Here is an 18,764-nt window from a genome sequence, read left to right on the forward strand (position 1 = left end):
TTCGTGGTTTTTTCCTGTCTCTTTGTAGTCTTTTCGTATTCTCCAGGCAGATGCTGCTCATGAGCTCAACATGGAGTCTGGAAGGCAGTCAAACATTATGTAACGCTGTGTATTTGAATCGTAGCCAAAGGGTGAGGCGTTTTTAATGAATCTGCCTCAGTCATTATGTTTTACCCAAACTGTTAGCATTATCATCAAGACCTCATTAAAATAAACGCTCCTCCATATGTTTCAGTCAACAGGTCCAATTACTAACACTCAAACCCCTGAGGGGAATGACAGATAAAGGTGACAATAAAGAATTATACAAACTAGCCATTTAAACAAAATCATTATTATTATTAAAGACATGTATCATGCATCTTTATGTCTGACCTTGTAATCATTGTATTAATATTAATATTCTTCCTAATAAGACATAACTTGCACCAGACGTAGTCTTGTATATCCAGCTGCATATATGTCACATAACTTGTTTCTTTAGAACAAACAAACAACAGAATTTATGTTTTATCATTATTATTTGGATTTCTCTCAGCGAGTTCACGGTATGTTAGAGTGCATATGTATTTTGTATGAAGGAAAGTAATTTAGGTTGATCATAGAGGTTCACTTTGGGTTTGCTTTGGGTTTTATGGCTGAATTTTGATGTCAGAGGGTAAGGTTTAGGTTGACAATCTTGTTTTATTGACTGTCACCATCTTGGTTTCTGGACCGTCACCATCTTGGTTTTTGGTCGTCGCCATCTTGGTTTCTGGACCGTCACCATCTTGGTTTCTGGACCGTCACCATCTTGGTTTTTGGTCGTCGCCATCTTGGTTTCTGGACCGTCACCATCTTGGTTTCTGGACCGTCACCATCTTGGTTTTTGGTCGTCGCCATCTTGGTTTCTGGACCGTCACCATCTTGGTTTCTGGACCGTCACCATCTTGGTTTTTGGTCGTCGCCATCTTGGTTTCTGGACCGTCACCATCTTGGTTTTTGGTCGTCGCCATCTTGGTTTCTGGACCGTCACCATCTTGGTTTCTGGACCGTCACCATCTTGGTTTCTGGACCGTCACCATCTTGGTTTTTGGCCGTCACCATCTTGGTTCTATTGGCTGTCACTGTCTTTTCACTATCTTGTGTTTGCTATCTTTGTTTCTGGACATCCTCATAATGTTTTCTGGACCGTCACTTTCCTGTTTTCTGGACTCTCATCATATTGTTTTCTGGACTGTCAGAATCTTGGTTATGAAAATTGATTTCATAGTTAATATTGTTTTTTATTTACCCAGTTAAGATGTAATCCTGCATGATTTGAACATGGTTGTTATTTTGTTTATGGGTTTTTCCTGTCACTTATTTCTTGTTTATAATTCTTGATGCAACATTTAAATAGATGTAGGGTGGAATTTTGAAGATTTTTGTGGTAAAACTGGACCTTTTTGTATTTCCTACGGCCTGAAAATGGTAAGTGGGAAAATAACATTCCCAACTCAGTGAATGAGCTCCTTGAGGGTTAAAATGTTCTGTACTGAAGAGATGAAATCAAGTTAAACCAGTTTACTGAGAGCTGTAGAGGAGTGGCTGGTGTTTGTGGAATGAGACACACGTGTGTGTTAAAGTTGAACAAAGAGACATGCCAGGAAACAGTTTGTTATTCTTCATCACTACGGAGAGACGAACGGACTGAAAACCAGACGATCAGATTCACCTTCAGACCAAACTAACAACTTCCTCTGAGTTCAGCTACAGGAGAGAAAAGAGGAAACTACAACACTGCTGCTTCAACCTGAGGACCCTCCACCCCCTGAAGGTGAGTCTGAATCCAACCCCACTAGATACCTGTTGAAACCTGCTTTAAATGTTTTAGGTGATAGACTCCAATGCCAGTAACCTGATTGTATGAACAATCTTTGCTGTGTGGATTAACTGTGAGGGCTCCCTTGGCTGTGTATTTATTTTTAACGCCAGTGATTATTGAGGAAACAGTTAGGTGTCTGTAATCCTGTGGCTACGCAGAGAGCATATACTGTAGAGATTAAATGAAGTTAAACCAGTTACCGATGAGCTGATGAGGAGTGGCTGGCGTTTGTGGAGTGAGACACACCTGTGTGTTAAAGTTGAAAAAATAGACATGCCAGGAAACAATTTGATACCATTCCAACCATTCAAAGGAGTGGCAGCCTGTTCCAGCAGCTCCTATTCATCACTGAGTAGTTTCCTTATATTTAAAGTGGACCTATCATGCTATATTTGAATACTATATTGTAGGGCCATACCTATATAAAACATGTCTGTGAAGTTTCTTTTTCAAAATACCAAACAGATCATGCATTTTAGCCATGCCTCATTTCGCTCTATTTGCTCTATTCCAGCCCTGTTTTTGCAAGGGCTGATTCTGTGACGTAGCTTTAATGCAAATGAGCTGCAGCTGACCACGCCCCCCTGCAGAAGAGGGGGGCGAGGCACGGCCCCGGCACGAGCGTATGCGAATTTGTAAAACGTATGCTAATATTGTTCATGAAAATAAATACTGGTGTATATGGTTTTATGCAACCTTTCATTTCATTCTGTCATTGTACATGGCGTTACTATTATATTATATACTACACAGCAATGGCATAACACACCCATTTGTTGATGACAAAAAAAGTCCACACACAACCTTTTGCTTTTGAAATCTGCATATACTTTACCCATCAAACATAAATAATCATGACACATTTTATATAAACTGTCGGAACTTTGTCAAAATCAACGGTTCATTGAACCCATAAAAAAGACAGTACGCAGCTTCGGTGGGTCAGTCTGACATGCAGAATCTATCATCTATCATCACAGGTTTTCCGCTGGTAGTATGTGAGGTGCTGGCCTGTATAGAAGAAACATAGTTATAACAAAATCATCTCAATTTAGTATTCAGGATGAGAAAATACTATTTGGATGATTATAATCTGAAATCCCAAAAGATGGGGGCTAACGCTGTCTATTTAGCAAAGCTGATGTGTTGGAGAGGGGCTGAGCTCAGTAGACAGACTGTAATGAGTGCAAGCCGATAATTAGCCAAGTCCCATCAACGGAGCTGTGCGGTGTTGTGTTTTTCCCCCCTCTTTGCAACAATTGCGCACACATACACACACACTGTTGTATCCTAACAGTCGTGCACACACACACATATGTATATTCATGTGCGCAAACAAGTAATAAATACTGCTGAATCAAATCACGTCCCAATAGCGTAGCATAGTTTAGCTTACAGATCGATTGATCGGTGATATTTAATAATTCTTACAGACTACAATCACAAAAGCTTTTACATATAACGCTGCAAAAAACGGCACTTACCTACAGAAGATTACGTGTGTTGTTGTCTTACTCAATATGATTTGAGATGAAAATAAAGACTGCTGAATCACATCACGTCTCATTCGCGTAGCGTAGCTTAGCTTAGTTTACAGATCGGTGATATTTGATAAGTCTTATAGACTACAATCACAAAAGCCTTTACATAAAACGCTGGAAAAAACGGCACTTACCTACAGAAGATTACGTTTGTTATTATAGCTTACTCAATATGATTTTAGAGGATAAAAAATACTAATAAATAGGAGAATAAATACTAGTGTTATCGGCTAGGGCGTAGCTTTACAGCCTTCACACAGATCGCCATTACAGCAGTATGTCTGAACAGGTTAGCAAATGCCTGATAGTTGAAAAGACTGCGGAGCTTACAAAATGAAATAAAATGTTACAAAACCATATAAACACCCAACCGATTACTGTTTTGGTTTGAGGCGACATTGATACGGCGAAGCTACATGCTACAAGCTACATGCTACAAACTACGTAGTAGAGATAACTTTATCAGGAAAAACACCGCTAAATAAAAAGGAATGCAAATATTAACATGGAAAAACTTACAGCTTCCAATCCATCCCGGAGGGTTGGTATTGATCCAGTTTTTAGCCTTAGATTGGAAGCATATCCTCTTTTGACTTGAGTGAAGTTCTCAAACATGTCCGAGGTCAAATGTTTAGAACACACAAGCAGACATTTGCAGAGGTGTTCTGGTACAATGAAGTCCAGCCACAGATTCTTCTGTTTCTACAGGCATGGCATTGCATGCAGTCCCTTGTCCCGATTTTTGCAGCCAACAACAGCACAACTTTTCACTGCCTTAGACATGCTGGCAAATAACACAGATGCGACTCGGGGAGATTCAGCCTGCCGACAGCCTATATGGCAATGAGAGGTTGGCCCATGGCCGTGGACGTGGCCCAACCTCTCATTCCCATGATAGGTGGAGCGTTGCCCATGTAGGCGGAGCGTCACCGCCCACTATTCCGGGCTGACGTCAGTTCGGATGGAAATCTGTATCCGCTCGTTGTAGCCCCATTTTTAAAAGATTTGGGTACGGAGGAAAATAGAGAGGGTTGTATTTTCTGACACTTGGTGAGTTCCCTGAAACACCAGGGACACATATTCATGTATAAAAGACGTACAAAAGTGCATTTTGCATGATAGGTCCCCTTTAACATTAAGCTGTATTTGGCTCTTTTCTGCTGTAACAATGTAAATGTCTCCTCTGTGGGACTAATAAAGGTATTCTGATTCTGATTCTGTTCTTCTTCATCACTACAGAGAGACGGACTGAAAACCAGACGATCAGATTCACCTTCAGACCAAACTAACAACTTCCTCTGAGTTCAGCTACAGGAGAGAAAAGAGGAAACTCCAACACTGCTGCTTCAACCTGAGGACCCTCCACCCCTGAAGGTGAGTCTGACTCCAAACATCACTCTGAGTAGATATCAGTGAAGTCAGTAGAGGGGGGGAGGGGAGCCATGACTGACTGTACTTCCTGTCTGCTGTGTTTCAGCTTCACTCAGAGACAACATGGCTTCCAGATCCAACAATGAAGCGGCAAAACACCTGGAGGAGCTTCAGGTGTTGTATCTAACAGCAGGACACCTGACGGTCCAGGCCCGACACACAGAGACGCAGATTAAGAAGCAGTTTAAGAAGCTTCACCAGTTTCTAAAAGACGAAGAGGAGGCCAGGATGGCTGCACTGAGGAAGGAAGAGGAGCAGAAGAGGAAGATGATAGAGGAGAAGATGAAGGCTGTGGGCAGAGAGATAGCAGCTCCACAGCTGCCCTCAGGAGCTCTGATAGACCAGGCCAAACACCTGGGCAACCTCAGCTTCAACATCTGGAGCAAGATGAAGGACATGGTGTCCTACTCTCCTCTCATCCTGGACCCAAACACTGCTGGTTCTGACCTCATCTTGTCTGAAGATCTGACCAGCGTGAAGCGAGGAGAGGAACAGGAACTTCCTGATAATCCAGAGAGGCTTGATTATGTCTTCTCTGTCCTGGGATCTGAGGGCTTTAACTCAGGGACTCACAGCTGGGAGGTCCAGGTTGGAGACAGTACAGAATGGAAACTGGGTGTGTCAGTAGAGTCTGTCCAGAGGAAGGGAATCATAGGGTCTGGAGTATGGAGAATAGATTATCATCAAGGTAACTACTCAGCAGGGTCACCATCAGGTCCAGACACTCCTCTCAGCCTGAAGAAGAAGCTCCAGAGGGTCAGAGTGAATCTGGACTGGGACAGAGGAAAGCTGTCGTTCTTTGGTCCTGACCCTGACACACACATACACACCTTCACACACACTTTCACTGAGAAGATGTTTCCATACATTTCCACTGAGGATGGAGTGAAGATATTACCAGGGAAGGTGTGTGTGAAAGTGGATCAGAGCAGTTAGATCAACAGGAGGATTATATCTCTGATGGAGTTCAACTGAATTTAAAATCTGAAGCTGCAACCTTTATTAAACTGAACTACATGCAGTTAGCTTAGTTTCTTCTCCTTAACACGTGGGACCAACCAAAGCTTGTAAGAATCATGTTTCTCCATAACTCTCATTAACATGGAGTTTGATTTAGAGCCAATGAGAGGAAGAGCTTTCTTCACATGATGAATGATTTCAGATCTTTATGTCGGGTTAGTTTAACCTTTTCTGTTTCATTGATTCTGTGTCATTTTAAATTGTTGTTCATTTCTGATTTGTGTGTGACGGGATCCAGAATAAATACAAACATTTATCCACCTGAATGTTTGAGCGGCCAATCATTTATCAGCTCTGAACAAACACATTATGATTTCTACTTCAGATTATAACGTTTCCAGATATTAAAATCAATGTTTAAACTCATGACATGATATAAAATAAAGAGAGTTTTAGAGCCTGAATTAAAGGCCGCTACACACCCACCTGAGACCAAAGAACGTGTACCGAAGGCGTCCCGACTTTTACGTCAGCTACGCCGCCCGCCTACGAACACACCGCAAATACTTCAGTCGACGAGTGGCAATAACTGTCCTTACCAGCAGGCAGCGGTAGTGTGAACAGCCAATCAGAGTGATTGCTTGGGCCGACTTTCTCTGGCCGCGGGAGGTGTGAAAAGGTGTGAAAAGGTGTGAAAAGGTGCCGTAAAGAGACGACGGTGCGGGACACACCAACCTGAGTAGGGCGCCGCGAATGCCCGACTGCCTCTGACGGCCTCTGACTCCCAAAATCGGGTTGGTGTGTAGCCAGCTTAACACTTGGTTCCTCAGAATCAGGGATTAAAGAAAAGGTTTTATAATCATAAGTATGTTATATAAGTAGTGAATGTTGAACAGGGTCACAAGGGAGAGCCTGGAGGAGTAAACACATTCAGCATATTAAGTTCAATCAGGGTTTTAAACTTCAGGGTTAACTCTGGGTGGTTCACTTCTTACCGGGGTAGATATCCATGGTAACTTTTGGGAAAATCCTGAATGTCCTCTTCCAACATGAGAGTAACATGATAACAAAGGTATCCCAACTGTAGCTGTGAACATGACAGGATGTGTGATTACCTAGAAGAGCATCAGGACTGTTTGAGGCATATGATAGCTATGTAATTAACATGATGATTCAGCCTCTATGGAGATAGACATATGACAAGCATGCTCATTTCTGACGAGGAGCTAATCTGAAGTAAACATTGAATACTGCTTTATATTCTCTATATCTTATATATGTTCTAAAAAGTGTGTACTGTGTGTACTGCATGACCTGTATAAAAAAACGCATGTGTGTGTGTACGACAGAGTGGAAACTGAATTTCCCCCCTCGGGGGATTAATAAAGGTCCTCCTCCTCCTCCTCCTCCTCCTCCTCCTCCTCCTCCTCCTCCTCCTCCTCCTCCTCCTCCTCCTCCTCCTCCTCCTCCTCCTCCTCCTCCTCCTCTCTCCTCCTCCTCCTCCTCCTCCTCCTCCTCCTCCTCCTCCTCCTCCTCCTCCTCCTTCTTCTTCTTCTTCTTCTTCTTCTTCTTCTTCTTCTTCTTCTTCTTCTTCTTCTTCTTCTTCTTCTTCTTCTTCTTCTTCTTCTTCTTCTTCTTCTTCTTCTTCTTCTTCTTCTTCTTCTTCTTACTGTGTAACTCAGATGGAGGATGTAAAAAAAGCGGCAAGATTTGGGACAAACTCTCCTCTCCGGCAGAAACAGGAAATGCTGTAACAACGGTTTAAAAATAAAAATCTTTAATGGCGTTTCTTTTTTATAAACCTCTTTGTGTTTTAAAAACTGATGTTTATAATAAGCTGCTTGGTGTTTGCAACAGTCTGTAAATATACAAGACTTTATAATAAAATGCACACTTTTACAACTTTCTAGACTAAACACGGGTATGTGATTCTGAGTTAAAACAATACGAGGTCAAATGAAGTTGTTAAGATCTGTAAGGAGATATTAAAAGTCTCTTGTTGTGCAGTTTATCAATACATGTTTGAGTTGTTTGTAACAGCGTGTTTCCTGACAAACAAAGGTCCTCAACTGCTGCTGTTGTTGTTGTTGTAAACAACAACATGTTTACTCTCCTTACAGCGGTATTCTGAACAATGATCTCTGTGAGTTACTGTGTGAGGGGATTCACTTCCAGATAAACCCAGTAATTAATACAGATTATAATGCCTGACATCAGGGGCGTCGCCTGGACCTGGAAACATTCGGGGCTGAGCCCACAGTGGCGGTGTAGGTACCAGAATCTGTTCGGGGTTCGTTACGCCGCTTACCAATGACGTCACGCATTGGCTGTACAGCAACCCAATAGGACATTTTACATGGCCAAATTCCGCAAAGAATATTACAAAATAACAATAAACAGTACTGTAAACATTATGTAAATAACCCAATTTGTGTTCTGTGAAACTGAAAAGGATATTACAGTGTTTTTTGTTACTTTTCGTTGGCTGTTGACAGGAAGTTGTTGTTGCTATGGAAACAACATGACGGAGAAAAAAGTAATATCTTCTCCATATAAAGACGTAGAAAGTAAAGAATAACGTGGTGGCCTACCAGATCTGTTACAATGAAGGCTCGATAATCAGCTCACGACATATAGGTGTGTCGTGTGTGTACAGAGTTATAAAGGTTGGTATAAAATCCTTGTTAAATCGGAGAATTAATTCGGGTTACGCCAGAGGTGGCGATATATGCTCCAAGTGGAAGCGATTCGCCATTAAATAAAAGAAGAAGAAGAAGAATTACGCCATCTGGTGTCACAAACAAACGTGTGCCTGCATTAGCTTTGTTACGGCAATGGATTGTGGGAGATTCTCATAACATGTGAGGATCTCTCGAGGGTAAGGTGCCTGTATTATTTTGGTGGACAAAATGTATGTTTTTATTTTATAAGGACTATAACGTTTTGTTGTGTTTGTTTAGTTTAATGTTAATCGTTTAATGCTCACACAGCAGCATGTTTTTTGTGTGTTTGGCTATTGGTTTTATATGATTTATCAACGTGATCATCAATAGCTAATCTGAGCTAATAAGCCAATGGGAGAGCTGCTCCACACGATGCCTCGACTACAAAGTCTTCCATGTTTCTACGCTTCTTCCTCTGTCTCACAGTTTCGGGAATATCAAGATCATTGCACAGGGCCTTGGTCTTGCTTTCTCGTCACTTCGGTAACTTTTCAGTGTGTTCTCAACTGCTGTTTTGTAATTTACTGCCTGCACCAAGTCAATTGTTTCTTTCTGCAGGTATTTGTGCAGGCCCTGAGTGGTTGAGAGCAGTGTCTGGAACAGGACAAGCATGTAGATGGTACTGCATTTGCAAAACTTGCTTTCCAGCCCCTTTGCCAGAGGGGCTGAAAGGCTCCCTAAAGTCTTGGTCAAAGCAGGGAGGTTTTTGACATGCCCAGCGAACAAGTTATTTGTCCCCTACCTCTAGCTGTTTCTGAAATGTTTGCAATCTCTAATGGTGGAGAAGAAAGAGTAGAGACACTCCAGGAGATCAACGCAGGTATGTGAGTTTTGTACACCAGTTTTTTTTAAGTTTAATGTTTCACATTGCTTATGAAAAATATACTACCACTATACGATCACTGATGTTTTGTTGTTGACTGGACACTTATTTTTTTAAAGAGATGGCATGTGAGGATCTCTTAAGCAATGAAGCTCACGTGTCCTTTTTATATGCTGTCCATTGAAATGCAGGAAAGTAATCACCAACTGTGAGTGATCTGTTGCCGAGGGGACACTACACCGGAGTTACATAAGCAGAGGTAAAGTACTATTTTTGGGGGGAACTCCCCCAGGAAGATTTTTTTTAAATATTGAAGTTAAAAGCATCAATCTGGTGCACTTTGAGAGCAACATTAAGAGATCTATACATCTCTCAACACCCATATGTCAAAAAAAATCAAAGAATCAGAATCAGAAACAGGTTTATTATTTAAAAACACTTGATTTTCCAATTAAATCATAAACTATGTCAAATTATTAGAAGTTGTTAGTAATTAGATTTAAACTGAAAAAAGGGATGGAAGGAGGAAATAATAATCCCTCATCACTTGCTTCCTTCCTCACTTGCTGCTTCCTTCATCACATTACCTTTCATTTGCTTCGTTTTTTCTCCCCATCATCACTCGCTGTCTTCACACTCTTTATTGTTTTGTAGGTGGAAGTGTTAGGCTAAATCGCCTTGGTTTGACCTTCGCAAATCGGTCGACGACCTCCCCCATGGAGGGTGACATGGCCAATTAATATTTTTTCCCCAACTCCAGAAAACCTGTTTTGAAGCTCCTCCAGCATTCTGTCGAGAACTGGAAAGAAGAGCCTTGTGTATGTTTGAATTTTCATGTTCTCGAAAAGAATCCAATGCACGCTTCCAGTTTGTGTATCCTGAGGTGGTGAGGGTGTCCCTTTGATCCCTTGATTGCTTTGGTTTGCCATATAGTCTACAACTAAAGCAGAATGCTGCATTGGCAGTGGTAGAATATTCAACCCATTTAAAAGTATCAAACCAACTTGGTTGAAATGATCTCTTTTGCTGGCCAAACATGCCGGATGGAAAACAGTGATGTCTCACTTGCCTTGGCCCTGTATCTGCAGTCCCTAAATCAGTTCCCTAGTTACCCATTGACTCTTGTCTGTTCTGATGTTCCTGTTCATTGTTGTTCTTATCTGTTGTATCTCCTTCTTGTGTGTCCCTTTCTCCTGTTCTCCTTTCTTCATCCTCTACTCTTTCTGGCTCATCTGTGATGACTGTGTAGGTAAACACAAACAAGTATTTAAAATCAGTTTCCAGCTCTGTCAAATAAATGAATTTCAAGATACACAAATTTGTCTTCATTAAAATGAGTGTCACCACACTGTCACAAAATATAATACTAACCAATTGAAAATAGTTAAATTGACATTGGAAACCTCTTGTAGATATCACTGTTAGTAGTTATCTGCCAATAGGAGAGAATCATTCCTATACAAATGCAGTTTGAGTAATTCACTTAATATATTTACTTAACACTTAAATATAGTCATTTTCACGTAATACTCGAATAGTCATCTTTCTGCATTCAAAACTAAGGAAAGCTGTACAATTTGACATGATAATGAGGAAAAAAGGCCTCCGACAATGCAGATTTTTTGATCATATCAATTTTAAGATGGGGGTCGAGGCTTAATATTTGGGAGCATAGTGTCCCTTGTCCCCTTTCAGGAGCCCTACTGGATTAGCTTTGATCTGAAATCTTTGTATATAAAAAGCTTGTTAGCTGGCTGTCCATCTCATAATGTTCACATAGAAACTAGCTATCAATAGGAAATATCAATCAGAATTATAATTTCATGCAAAAATCTGTCACAAAAAGAGGTTGCACATTTAAATTCAGGTGTTATGGCAACGTCAGTGGCCAAACAGCCACATTTACTGCTGCAAATACGTTCAAACGTGCTGTCGACAGTAAAGCAGTGGCAACTAGGCCACCATTTAAACTGACTTTTCTCAGAAATACTGTCACATAACATTCATATATTTCAGTGCTAGTTTGATGCTTAGCTAAGCTAACTATGAAACACTTTAACTGACAGGACTCAGGATCAACTGTGTACTGTAAGGTAGCTTCTAGCTTCCTGTCGAACAGTAAGTCAACATTTCCCAGAGAGCTTTCTTTGAAATCACCAGGTAACGCTAAAAAACACAACATTTATATTGTATGACAAAGTGTTTATTTAATATATCTGGCTCGCTATAGCTACTTGCTAACGGTTTAGATTACCCGTGCGATTCAAAGTAACGTCAACGTAGCTGTAATTTATGCTTTGCTTACATGTTCGCATAACTTGTAAGTTTACTGACATGTACATACCTTGTTCACCTGGCTCAGGTGGTGGCTCTGGGGTTGTTGTGTGAGCCACCACTTGAGTATTGCCGTATTTTTTATTGAAAACATGTCTAATGACCATCTTCAGAATCTCCGCGTCCGGGGCTGACAGTTTAAAGTTTAAACATTGTCACAGAGGAGAGGTACGTACCTGTCAGCCAATAAAACACGTTTATTTCCATGCAACTCTCTGATTGGTCTGGTGGTGTCTTGGCTTGCCTATGTTGCATTCACCGAACACGGGAAATTACAAATCTGCCGTCCTATAGGTAAAGAAGTACGGTTAATGTATTATATTGAGGGAGAATTTGTCCGGGGCTAAAGAAAAAACATCCGGGGCTAAAGCCCCGGATGCCTACCCCAGGCGACGCCACTGCCTGACATCATTTAGACATTGGGTCAGGGGGGAATTATATTATTTAAGACAAACAGAGTCAATAAAGACATTTGAAATATTTTATTGAACTTATTGATATATTTATAACTCTCCAAAAACTACCTAACTCTCCAAAATAACTCCTTAACTCCACCTTAACTCTCCAAAAACCACTTCAACTCTCCAAAATAACTAATTAACTCTCAAAGATAACTCCTTAAGTCTTCAAAATACCTCCTTAACTCTCCGAAATAACTCCTTAACTCCACCTTAACTCTCCAAAAACCACTTTGACTATCAAAAATCCCTCCTTAAGTCTCCAAAAAAACGTAACTCTCCAAAATACAACATAATTTACCTATTTTATTATTTTTGTGTGGTACTACACCCTCCAGTACAGTAGGTGGCGGTAATGCGCCAAACAGAGAAGAAGAAGAAGTGTGATTACGTCACAGGAACCCAAACAGCCGTGCTCAGCTGCTGTTGTTGTGTCTGTAAACAACAACATGTTTCCTCTCCCTACAGCGGTATTTTAAACCATGATCTCCGTGAGTTACCTCCTGCTGTGCGGACAGCTGCTGCTCCTGATCTCCGTGATTCTGCTTCAGTTTCTGGAGGGGATCCACTCCCAGAACTCCTCCAGCCCCGCGAGTCCCGAGGCCTCCTCCTCCCCGGGCCACAGAGCCTCAGAGCCGGGCAGCAGAGCCACGGAGCCCCCGGCCTCCAGCCAGCTGCCTCCGGAGCTCCAGAGCTACGAAGCCCCGGCGGAGAGCACCAACTACACGGAGCCTTTCGAGTACAAACCTCGGTCTCCGGTGGTCCTGTGCAGCTACCTGTGAGTAGCATCACTGTGATAGCATTAGCACGCTACATGTTAGCATAGAGATGGCAAAAGTACACACATCCTTTACTTAGGTAGAAGTACACATCCTTTACTCAGGTAGAAGTACACATCCTTTACTCAGGTAGAAGTACACACATCCTTTACTCAGGTAGAAGTACACACATCCTTTACTCAGGTAGAAGTACACACATCCTTTACTCAGGTAGAAGTACACATCCTTTACTCAGGTAGAAGTACACATCCTTTACTCAGGTAGAAGTACACACCCTTTACTCAGGTAGAAGTACACATCCTTTACTCAGGTAGAAGTACACATCCTTTACTCAGGTAGAAGTACACATCTTTTACTCAGGTAGAAATACACACATCCTTTACTCAGGTAGAAGTACACACATCCAGGTATTTGTGTTCAACATGTAAGAAGTAGAAAGTACAGGTATTTGTGTTCAACATGTAAGAAGTAGAAAGTACAGGTATTTGTGTTCAACATGTAAGAAGTAGAAAGTACAGGTATTTGTGTTCAACATGTAAGAAGTAGAAAGTACAGGTATTTGTGTTCAACATGTAAGAAGTAGAAAGTACAGGTATTTGGGTTCAACATGTAAGAAGTAGAAAGTACAGGTATTTGTGTTCAACATGTAAGAAGTAGAAAGTACAGGTATTTGTGTTCAACATGTAAGAAGTAGAAAGTACAGGTATTTGTGTTCAACATGTAAGAAGTAGAAAGTACAGGTATTTGAGTTCAACATGTAAGAAGTAGAAAGTACAGGTATTTGTGTTCAACATGTAAGAAGTAGAAAGTACAGGTATTTGTGTTCAACATGTAAGAAGTAGAAAGTACAGGTATTTGAGTTCAACATGTAAGAAGTAGAAAGTACAGGTATTTGGGTTCAACATGTGAGAAGTCAAAGTAAAAAGTAGTCAGTAAAGTACTGATACCAGAAAGATGTACTTAAGTACAGTAACAAAGTATTTGTACTCCAATACTTCCCACCTCTGATCATGTTAAATATAAAAAATTAGCAGGAATTCAACACACAGTAAAGCGAGTGCTTCGTCCCCTGCATCAAGTAAGACCACAAACATTTGATAAAACCCAGAGGAAATTAGATTTAATTACATACATGTACACTCTTTTTTTTACCAGTGAATGCACATGAATGACTTTGCAAAAAGGTACAATTATAAATAAATATTAGTGACAGTTACAACAAAATAAGGTGAATAACGTTGATCATTTATTATTTTATATGAATTTAAATCAAATAGTTAGTATACCTGTTAGAAACTCTCCCTGATCCCCGGCTTGATCTTCAACATCAGGATCCATGTATCTGTGATCCTCTCCAGAATGGAAGTAGTCATCACATACAGAGCATCAACTAGTTCCTGAACAGTGTCCTTCACATGCTGATATCCAAGAGAGGGAGTTACACAGTCACAAGATGGAGGGATACAGGTTCTTGTCAGAAATCATACTTCCTGTCATGAACAAAATACTCAGTTTTTTCCTCAACCTTTTGGCTTTTTTCGGAAAATCTCAAAATTCTGACTTTCTCTCAAACAATTCTATAGCGCTTTTCCTAATGCTCAAAGACGCTTTACATAAAAACAGAAACGGAGACATAGTCCTAATCCAAGTGCGAGTAAAGTGTGTGGGTTGTTGATCAGAGTTTGAAAGCTAGAGTGAATAAGTGAGTTTTGAGAGATTTTTTTTTTTGAAGGCACTTAATGTGTGTGTGTGTGTGTGTGTGTGTGTGTGTGTGTGTGTGTGTGTGTGTGTGTGTGTGTGTGTGTGTGTGTGTGTGTCCTTCCTTCCTTCTGAAGCCCGGAGGAGTTTGTGTTCTGTCAGGACCCGGTGGACCACGCAGGAAACCACAGCGCCTTCCTGGAGCTGGGACACGGCTGCGTGGGGGTGAGGGGTTTATTTTATCTCTCCAAAATACCTCCTTAAATCCACCTTTACTCTCCAAAATACCTCCTTAACTCTGAAAATACCACCTTTACTCTCCAAAATACCTCCTTAACTCTGAAAATACCACCTTAACTCTACAGAATACCTCCTTAACTCTGATAATACCACCTTAACTCTCCAGAATACCACCGTAACTCTGATAATACCTCCTTAACTCTGATAGTACCTCCTTAACTCTGATAATACCACCTTAACTCTCCAGAATACCTCCTTAACTCTCCACAATACCTCCTTAACTCCAACTTAACTCTCCAGAATACCCCTTTACTCTCCAGAATACCTCCTTAACTCTCCAGAATACCCCTTTACTCTCCAGAATACCTCCTTAACTCTCCAGAATACCCCTTTACTCTCCAGAATACCTCCTTAACTCTCCAGAATACCCCTTTACTCTCCAGAATACCTCCTTAACTCTCCAGAATACCTCCTTAACTCTGATAATACCTCCTTAACTCTCCAGAATACCTCATTAACTCTGATAATACCACCGTAACTCTCCAAAAACCACCTTAACTCTCCTAAATACCTCCTTAACTCCAACTTAACTCTCCAGAATACCCCTTTACTCTCCAGAATACCTCCTTAACTCTCCAGAATACCACCTTAACTCTCCAGAATACCACCGTAACCCTGATAATACCTCCTTAACTCTGATAGTACCTCCTTAACTCTGATAATACCACCTTAACTCTCCAGAATACCTCCTTAACTCTCCAGAATATCTCATTAACTCTCCAGAATACCTCCTTAATTCTGATAATACCACCTTAACTCTCCAGAATACCTCATTAACTCTCCACAATACCTCCTTAACTCCAACTTAACTCTCCAGAATACCCCTTTACTCTCCAGAATACCTCCTCAACTCTCCAGAATACCACCGTAACTCTGATACTACCTCCTTAAGTCTCTACCCCAGCCTGTATTGACCCTTTTCCCTGTGTGCAGTGGGGGGGGCAGACTCAGAAGGAGGTGAACCATACGAAGGTTGTGTGTTCGGCGCTGGACGACATCGAGTGTGCCGGAGCACGAGAGTTCCTGAGAGGCAACTTCCCCTGCATCAAGTAAGACCTCAAACACTTTGTAAATCCTGAAGGAAATTGTCATTTTTTGAATATATATATTATTTGTTATTATTAATGTCTCTTTTGATCAGATCGAAAAAATATTCACGTGGTCCTAAACTTATTCCATTACAAAAAACATGATGGTATTCTCTCTACTGAATCAAAAAAACATTTATTCATAATATAATGAATATAAAACCTATTTAATCTGCACATATACTGTATCTAACGGGAACATTTACATTATTACAACAGCAGAAGGAAAGAGAATAGACTTACATATTAAAAAATAACAAAGTATGCACACGTTATTAATAATAAAGAACACAATAGGTACAAAACAAATGGCAGATAAATACACTATGGTAAATAAATACATTGAAAGAAAAATAATAAAAAGGGTAGAGGGTTGATTAAAAGTCATCACTGTGTGTCTCAGGTACACCGGGCACGACTTCCTCACCACGCTGCTCTACTCTTTCTTCCTCGGATGCTTAACTCTGCAAAATACTACCTTAACTCTGCAAAATACTACCTTAACTCTCCAAAATAACTCATTAACTCCACGTTAACTCTCCAAAATACCTCCTTAAGTCTCCAAATACCACCGTAACTGTCCGAATACAACCTTAACTCTGCAAAATACTACCTTAACTCTCCAAAATAACTCATTAACTCTCTAAAATACCACCTTAACTCTCCAAAATAACTCCGTAACTCTCCAAAATAACTCAAGTCTCCAAATACCACGTTGACTTTCCAAAATACCACCGTAACTCTCCAAAATACCACCTTAACTCTCCAAAATACCACCGTAACTCTCCAAAATACCACCTTAACTCTCCAAAATACTACCTTAACTATCCAAAAATAACTCCTTAACTCCACGTTAACTCTCCAAAATACCTCCTTAAGTCTCCAAATACCACCGTAACTGTCCGAATACAACCTTAACTTTCCAAAATACTACCTTAACTGTCCAAAATAACTCCTTAACTCTCCAAAATAACTCCTTAACTCTCCAAAATACCACCCTAACTGTCCGAATACAACCTTAACTTTCCAAAATACTACCTTAACTCTCCAAAATACCTCCGTAAGTCTCCAAATACCACCTTAACTGTCCAAAATAACTCCTTAACTCTCCTATAAACACCTCAACTCTCCAAAATTACTCCTTAACTCTCCAACATACTACCTTCACTGTCCAAAATAACTCCTTAACTCTCCTATAAACACCTCAACTCTCCAAAATTACTCCTTAACTCTCCAACATACTACCTTCACTGTCCAAAATAACTCCTTAACTCCACGTTAACTCTCCAAAATACCTCCTTAAGTAATTTAAAGTGTCCCCTGTGTGTCTTTCAGGTACACCGGGCACTACTTCATCACCACGCTGCTCTACTCCTTCTTCCTCGGGTGCTTCGGGGTGGACCGGTTCTGCCTCGGTCACACGGGCACGGCGGTCGGGAAGCTTTTGACGCTCGGGGGTCTCGGCATCTGGTGGTTCGTGGATCTGATCCTGCTCATCACCGGCGGGTTGATGCCCAGCGACTACAGCAACTGGTGCACCTACTACTGAGGAAAGAGGGTTAGAAACAGAGGGAGATGAGATGAGATAAGGTGGAACTTTATTCATCCTCTTGGGGAAATTCAGGCGTTTAATGGCAGCAACATGGTCAGTTAAAAAAAACACAAGGTAAAAATAAAGACAAATAGAATAAAATAATTTAAATAATAGTCTCCAAAAAACACCTTAACTACCTACTAAAATACCACCTTAAGTTTCCAAATACCACCTTAACTGTCCAAAAATAGATTTAAAGTGTCCCCTGTGTGTCTCAGGTACACCGGGCACTCACGCTGCTCTAATCAGATTTGTTTTTATAGGAAAACAGAATCTCAGAATTCCAACTTTTTTTTCTCAGAATTAAAAAAAAAAATCTTAAAATTCCGACCCCACAACTTTTTTTTCTTAGAATTCCCACTTTCCCCCTCACAGAACTTCAACTTTTTTTTCTCAGAATTCCCAAAATGTTTTCTTAGAATTCCCCAAAAAAATTCTCAGAATTCCCAAATATGTTTCTTAAAATTCCGACTCACATTTTTTTCCTCAGAATTCTGACTTTTTTTTCTTATAATTCCGACTCACAGAACTTCTAATTTTTTTTCCCACTACTCACATTTTTTTTCTTGGAATTCTGATTTATTTTCTCACAACTGCGACTTTTTTCTCAGAATTCCCCAAAATTTTTCTTAGAATTCCAACTTTTTTTTCTCAGAATCCCCAAAAATTTTCTTAGAATTCTGACTTTTTTTTCCCACAACTCACATTTTTTCCTCCAATTCCGAGATCTCATGTGTTTCTCACGCGTGGCCGTAACCCTCCTCCGTTTAAAACCAAGATGTGTTTCTCTTGAAAATGTCCTGGAGTCTCTTTAAGATGTTGTACATACTTTTGATCGTGAAGGGATTTATTTTGTACTGTTCTATTTATGCCTTATTGAGTCAGAAAATACGTGTCATGGTGAAATAAATACATACAAATATACACAAATGTTTCTGTAGATTTCTCCTAAATTCAGAATTACATGATGCCTCATTTGCATATTTAATTACAACATGTCAGAGAATAAGATATTTAAAATAATGGTGTTAATGTCAGTAAGGAAAACACACAAAAACATAATTTATACAAAAATACTTTGACTTTATTGTGTATATCGCAGGAAGTCTGTGGTTATTATACATATACTTATTGTGTGTGTGTGTGTGTGTGTGTGTGTACCTGCAGTGTTTTTGTGTGTGTCTGTGAG

At 40.4% G+C, this 18,764-nt stretch overlaps 2 protein-coding genes and 1 long non-coding RNA gene across 4 annotated transcripts; all 3 read left to right on the plus strand.

The window, feature by feature from the left end:
• Positions 1-1,605: 1,605 nt before the first annotated feature.
• LOC117472162 (zinc-binding protein A33-like) lies at positions 1,606-6,104 on the plus strand. Of its 2 annotated transcripts, XM_034117320.1 has the most exons (3): positions 1,609-1,798; positions 4,627-4,761; positions 4,865-6,104. In XM_034117320.1, exon 3 carries the CDS (start codon positions 4,882-4,884, stop codon positions 5,752-5,754), a length of 873 nt encoding a protein of 290 aa, XP_033973211.1. In that variant the 5' UTR covers positions 1,609-1,798; positions 4,627-4,761; positions 4,865-4,881; the 3' UTR covers positions 5,755-6,104. The 2 variants fall into 2 exon arrangements, with proteins under 2 accessions (XP_033973220.1, XP_033973211.1); XM_034117329.1 differs by lacking the exon at positions 4,627-4,761 and having other exon boundaries at positions 1,606-1,798.
• Positions 6,105-9,196: 3,092 nt separating this feature from the next.
• LOC117472183 lies at positions 9,197-10,040 on the plus strand. The gene is made up of 3 exons (XR_004554886.1): positions 9,197-9,321; positions 9,516-9,583; positions 9,979-10,040. It is a non-coding gene; the product is annotated as an uncharacterized LOC117472183 (long non-coding RNA).
• Positions 10,041-12,505: 2,465 nt separating this feature from the next.
• Positions 12,506-18,499, plus strand: tm2d2 (TM2 domain containing 2). The gene is made up of 4 exons (XM_034117352.1): positions 12,506-12,894; positions 14,731-14,818; positions 15,827-15,942; positions 17,317-18,499. Exons 1-4 carry the CDS (start codon positions 12,599-12,601, stop codon positions 17,528-17,530), a joined length of 714 nt encoding a protein of 237 aa, XP_033973243.1. The 5' UTR covers positions 12,506-12,598; the 3' UTR covers positions 17,531-18,499.
• Positions 18,500-18,764: the final 265 nt, after the last annotated feature.

The sequence above is a fragment of the Trematomus bernacchii genome, unplaced genomic scaffold, assembly GCF_902827165.1.
Source record: "Trematomus bernacchii unplaced genomic scaffold, fTreBer1.1, whole genome shotgun sequence".
NCBI lineage: Eukaryota > Metazoa > Chordata > Actinopteri > Perciformes > Nototheniidae > Trematomus > Trematomus bernacchii.

Coding starts and splice junctions, on each gene's coding strand:
- LOC117472162 (XM_034117329.1), top strand. CDS start 4,882: ATGGCTTCCAGATCCAACAATGAAGCGGCAAAACACCTGGAGGAGCTT.
- tm2d2 (XM_034117352.1), top strand. CDS start 12,599: ATGATCTCCGTGAGTTACCTCCTGCTGTGCGGACAGCTGCTGCTCCTG. Junction 12,895..14,730: donor GTGGTCCTGTGCAGCTACCT/GTGAGTAGCATC, acceptor TTCCTTCTGAAG/CCCGGAGGAGTTTGTGTTCT. Junction 14,819..15,826: donor TGGGACACGGCTGCGTGGGG/GTGAGGGGTTTA, acceptor CCCTGTGTGCAG/TGGGGGGGGCAGACTCAGAA.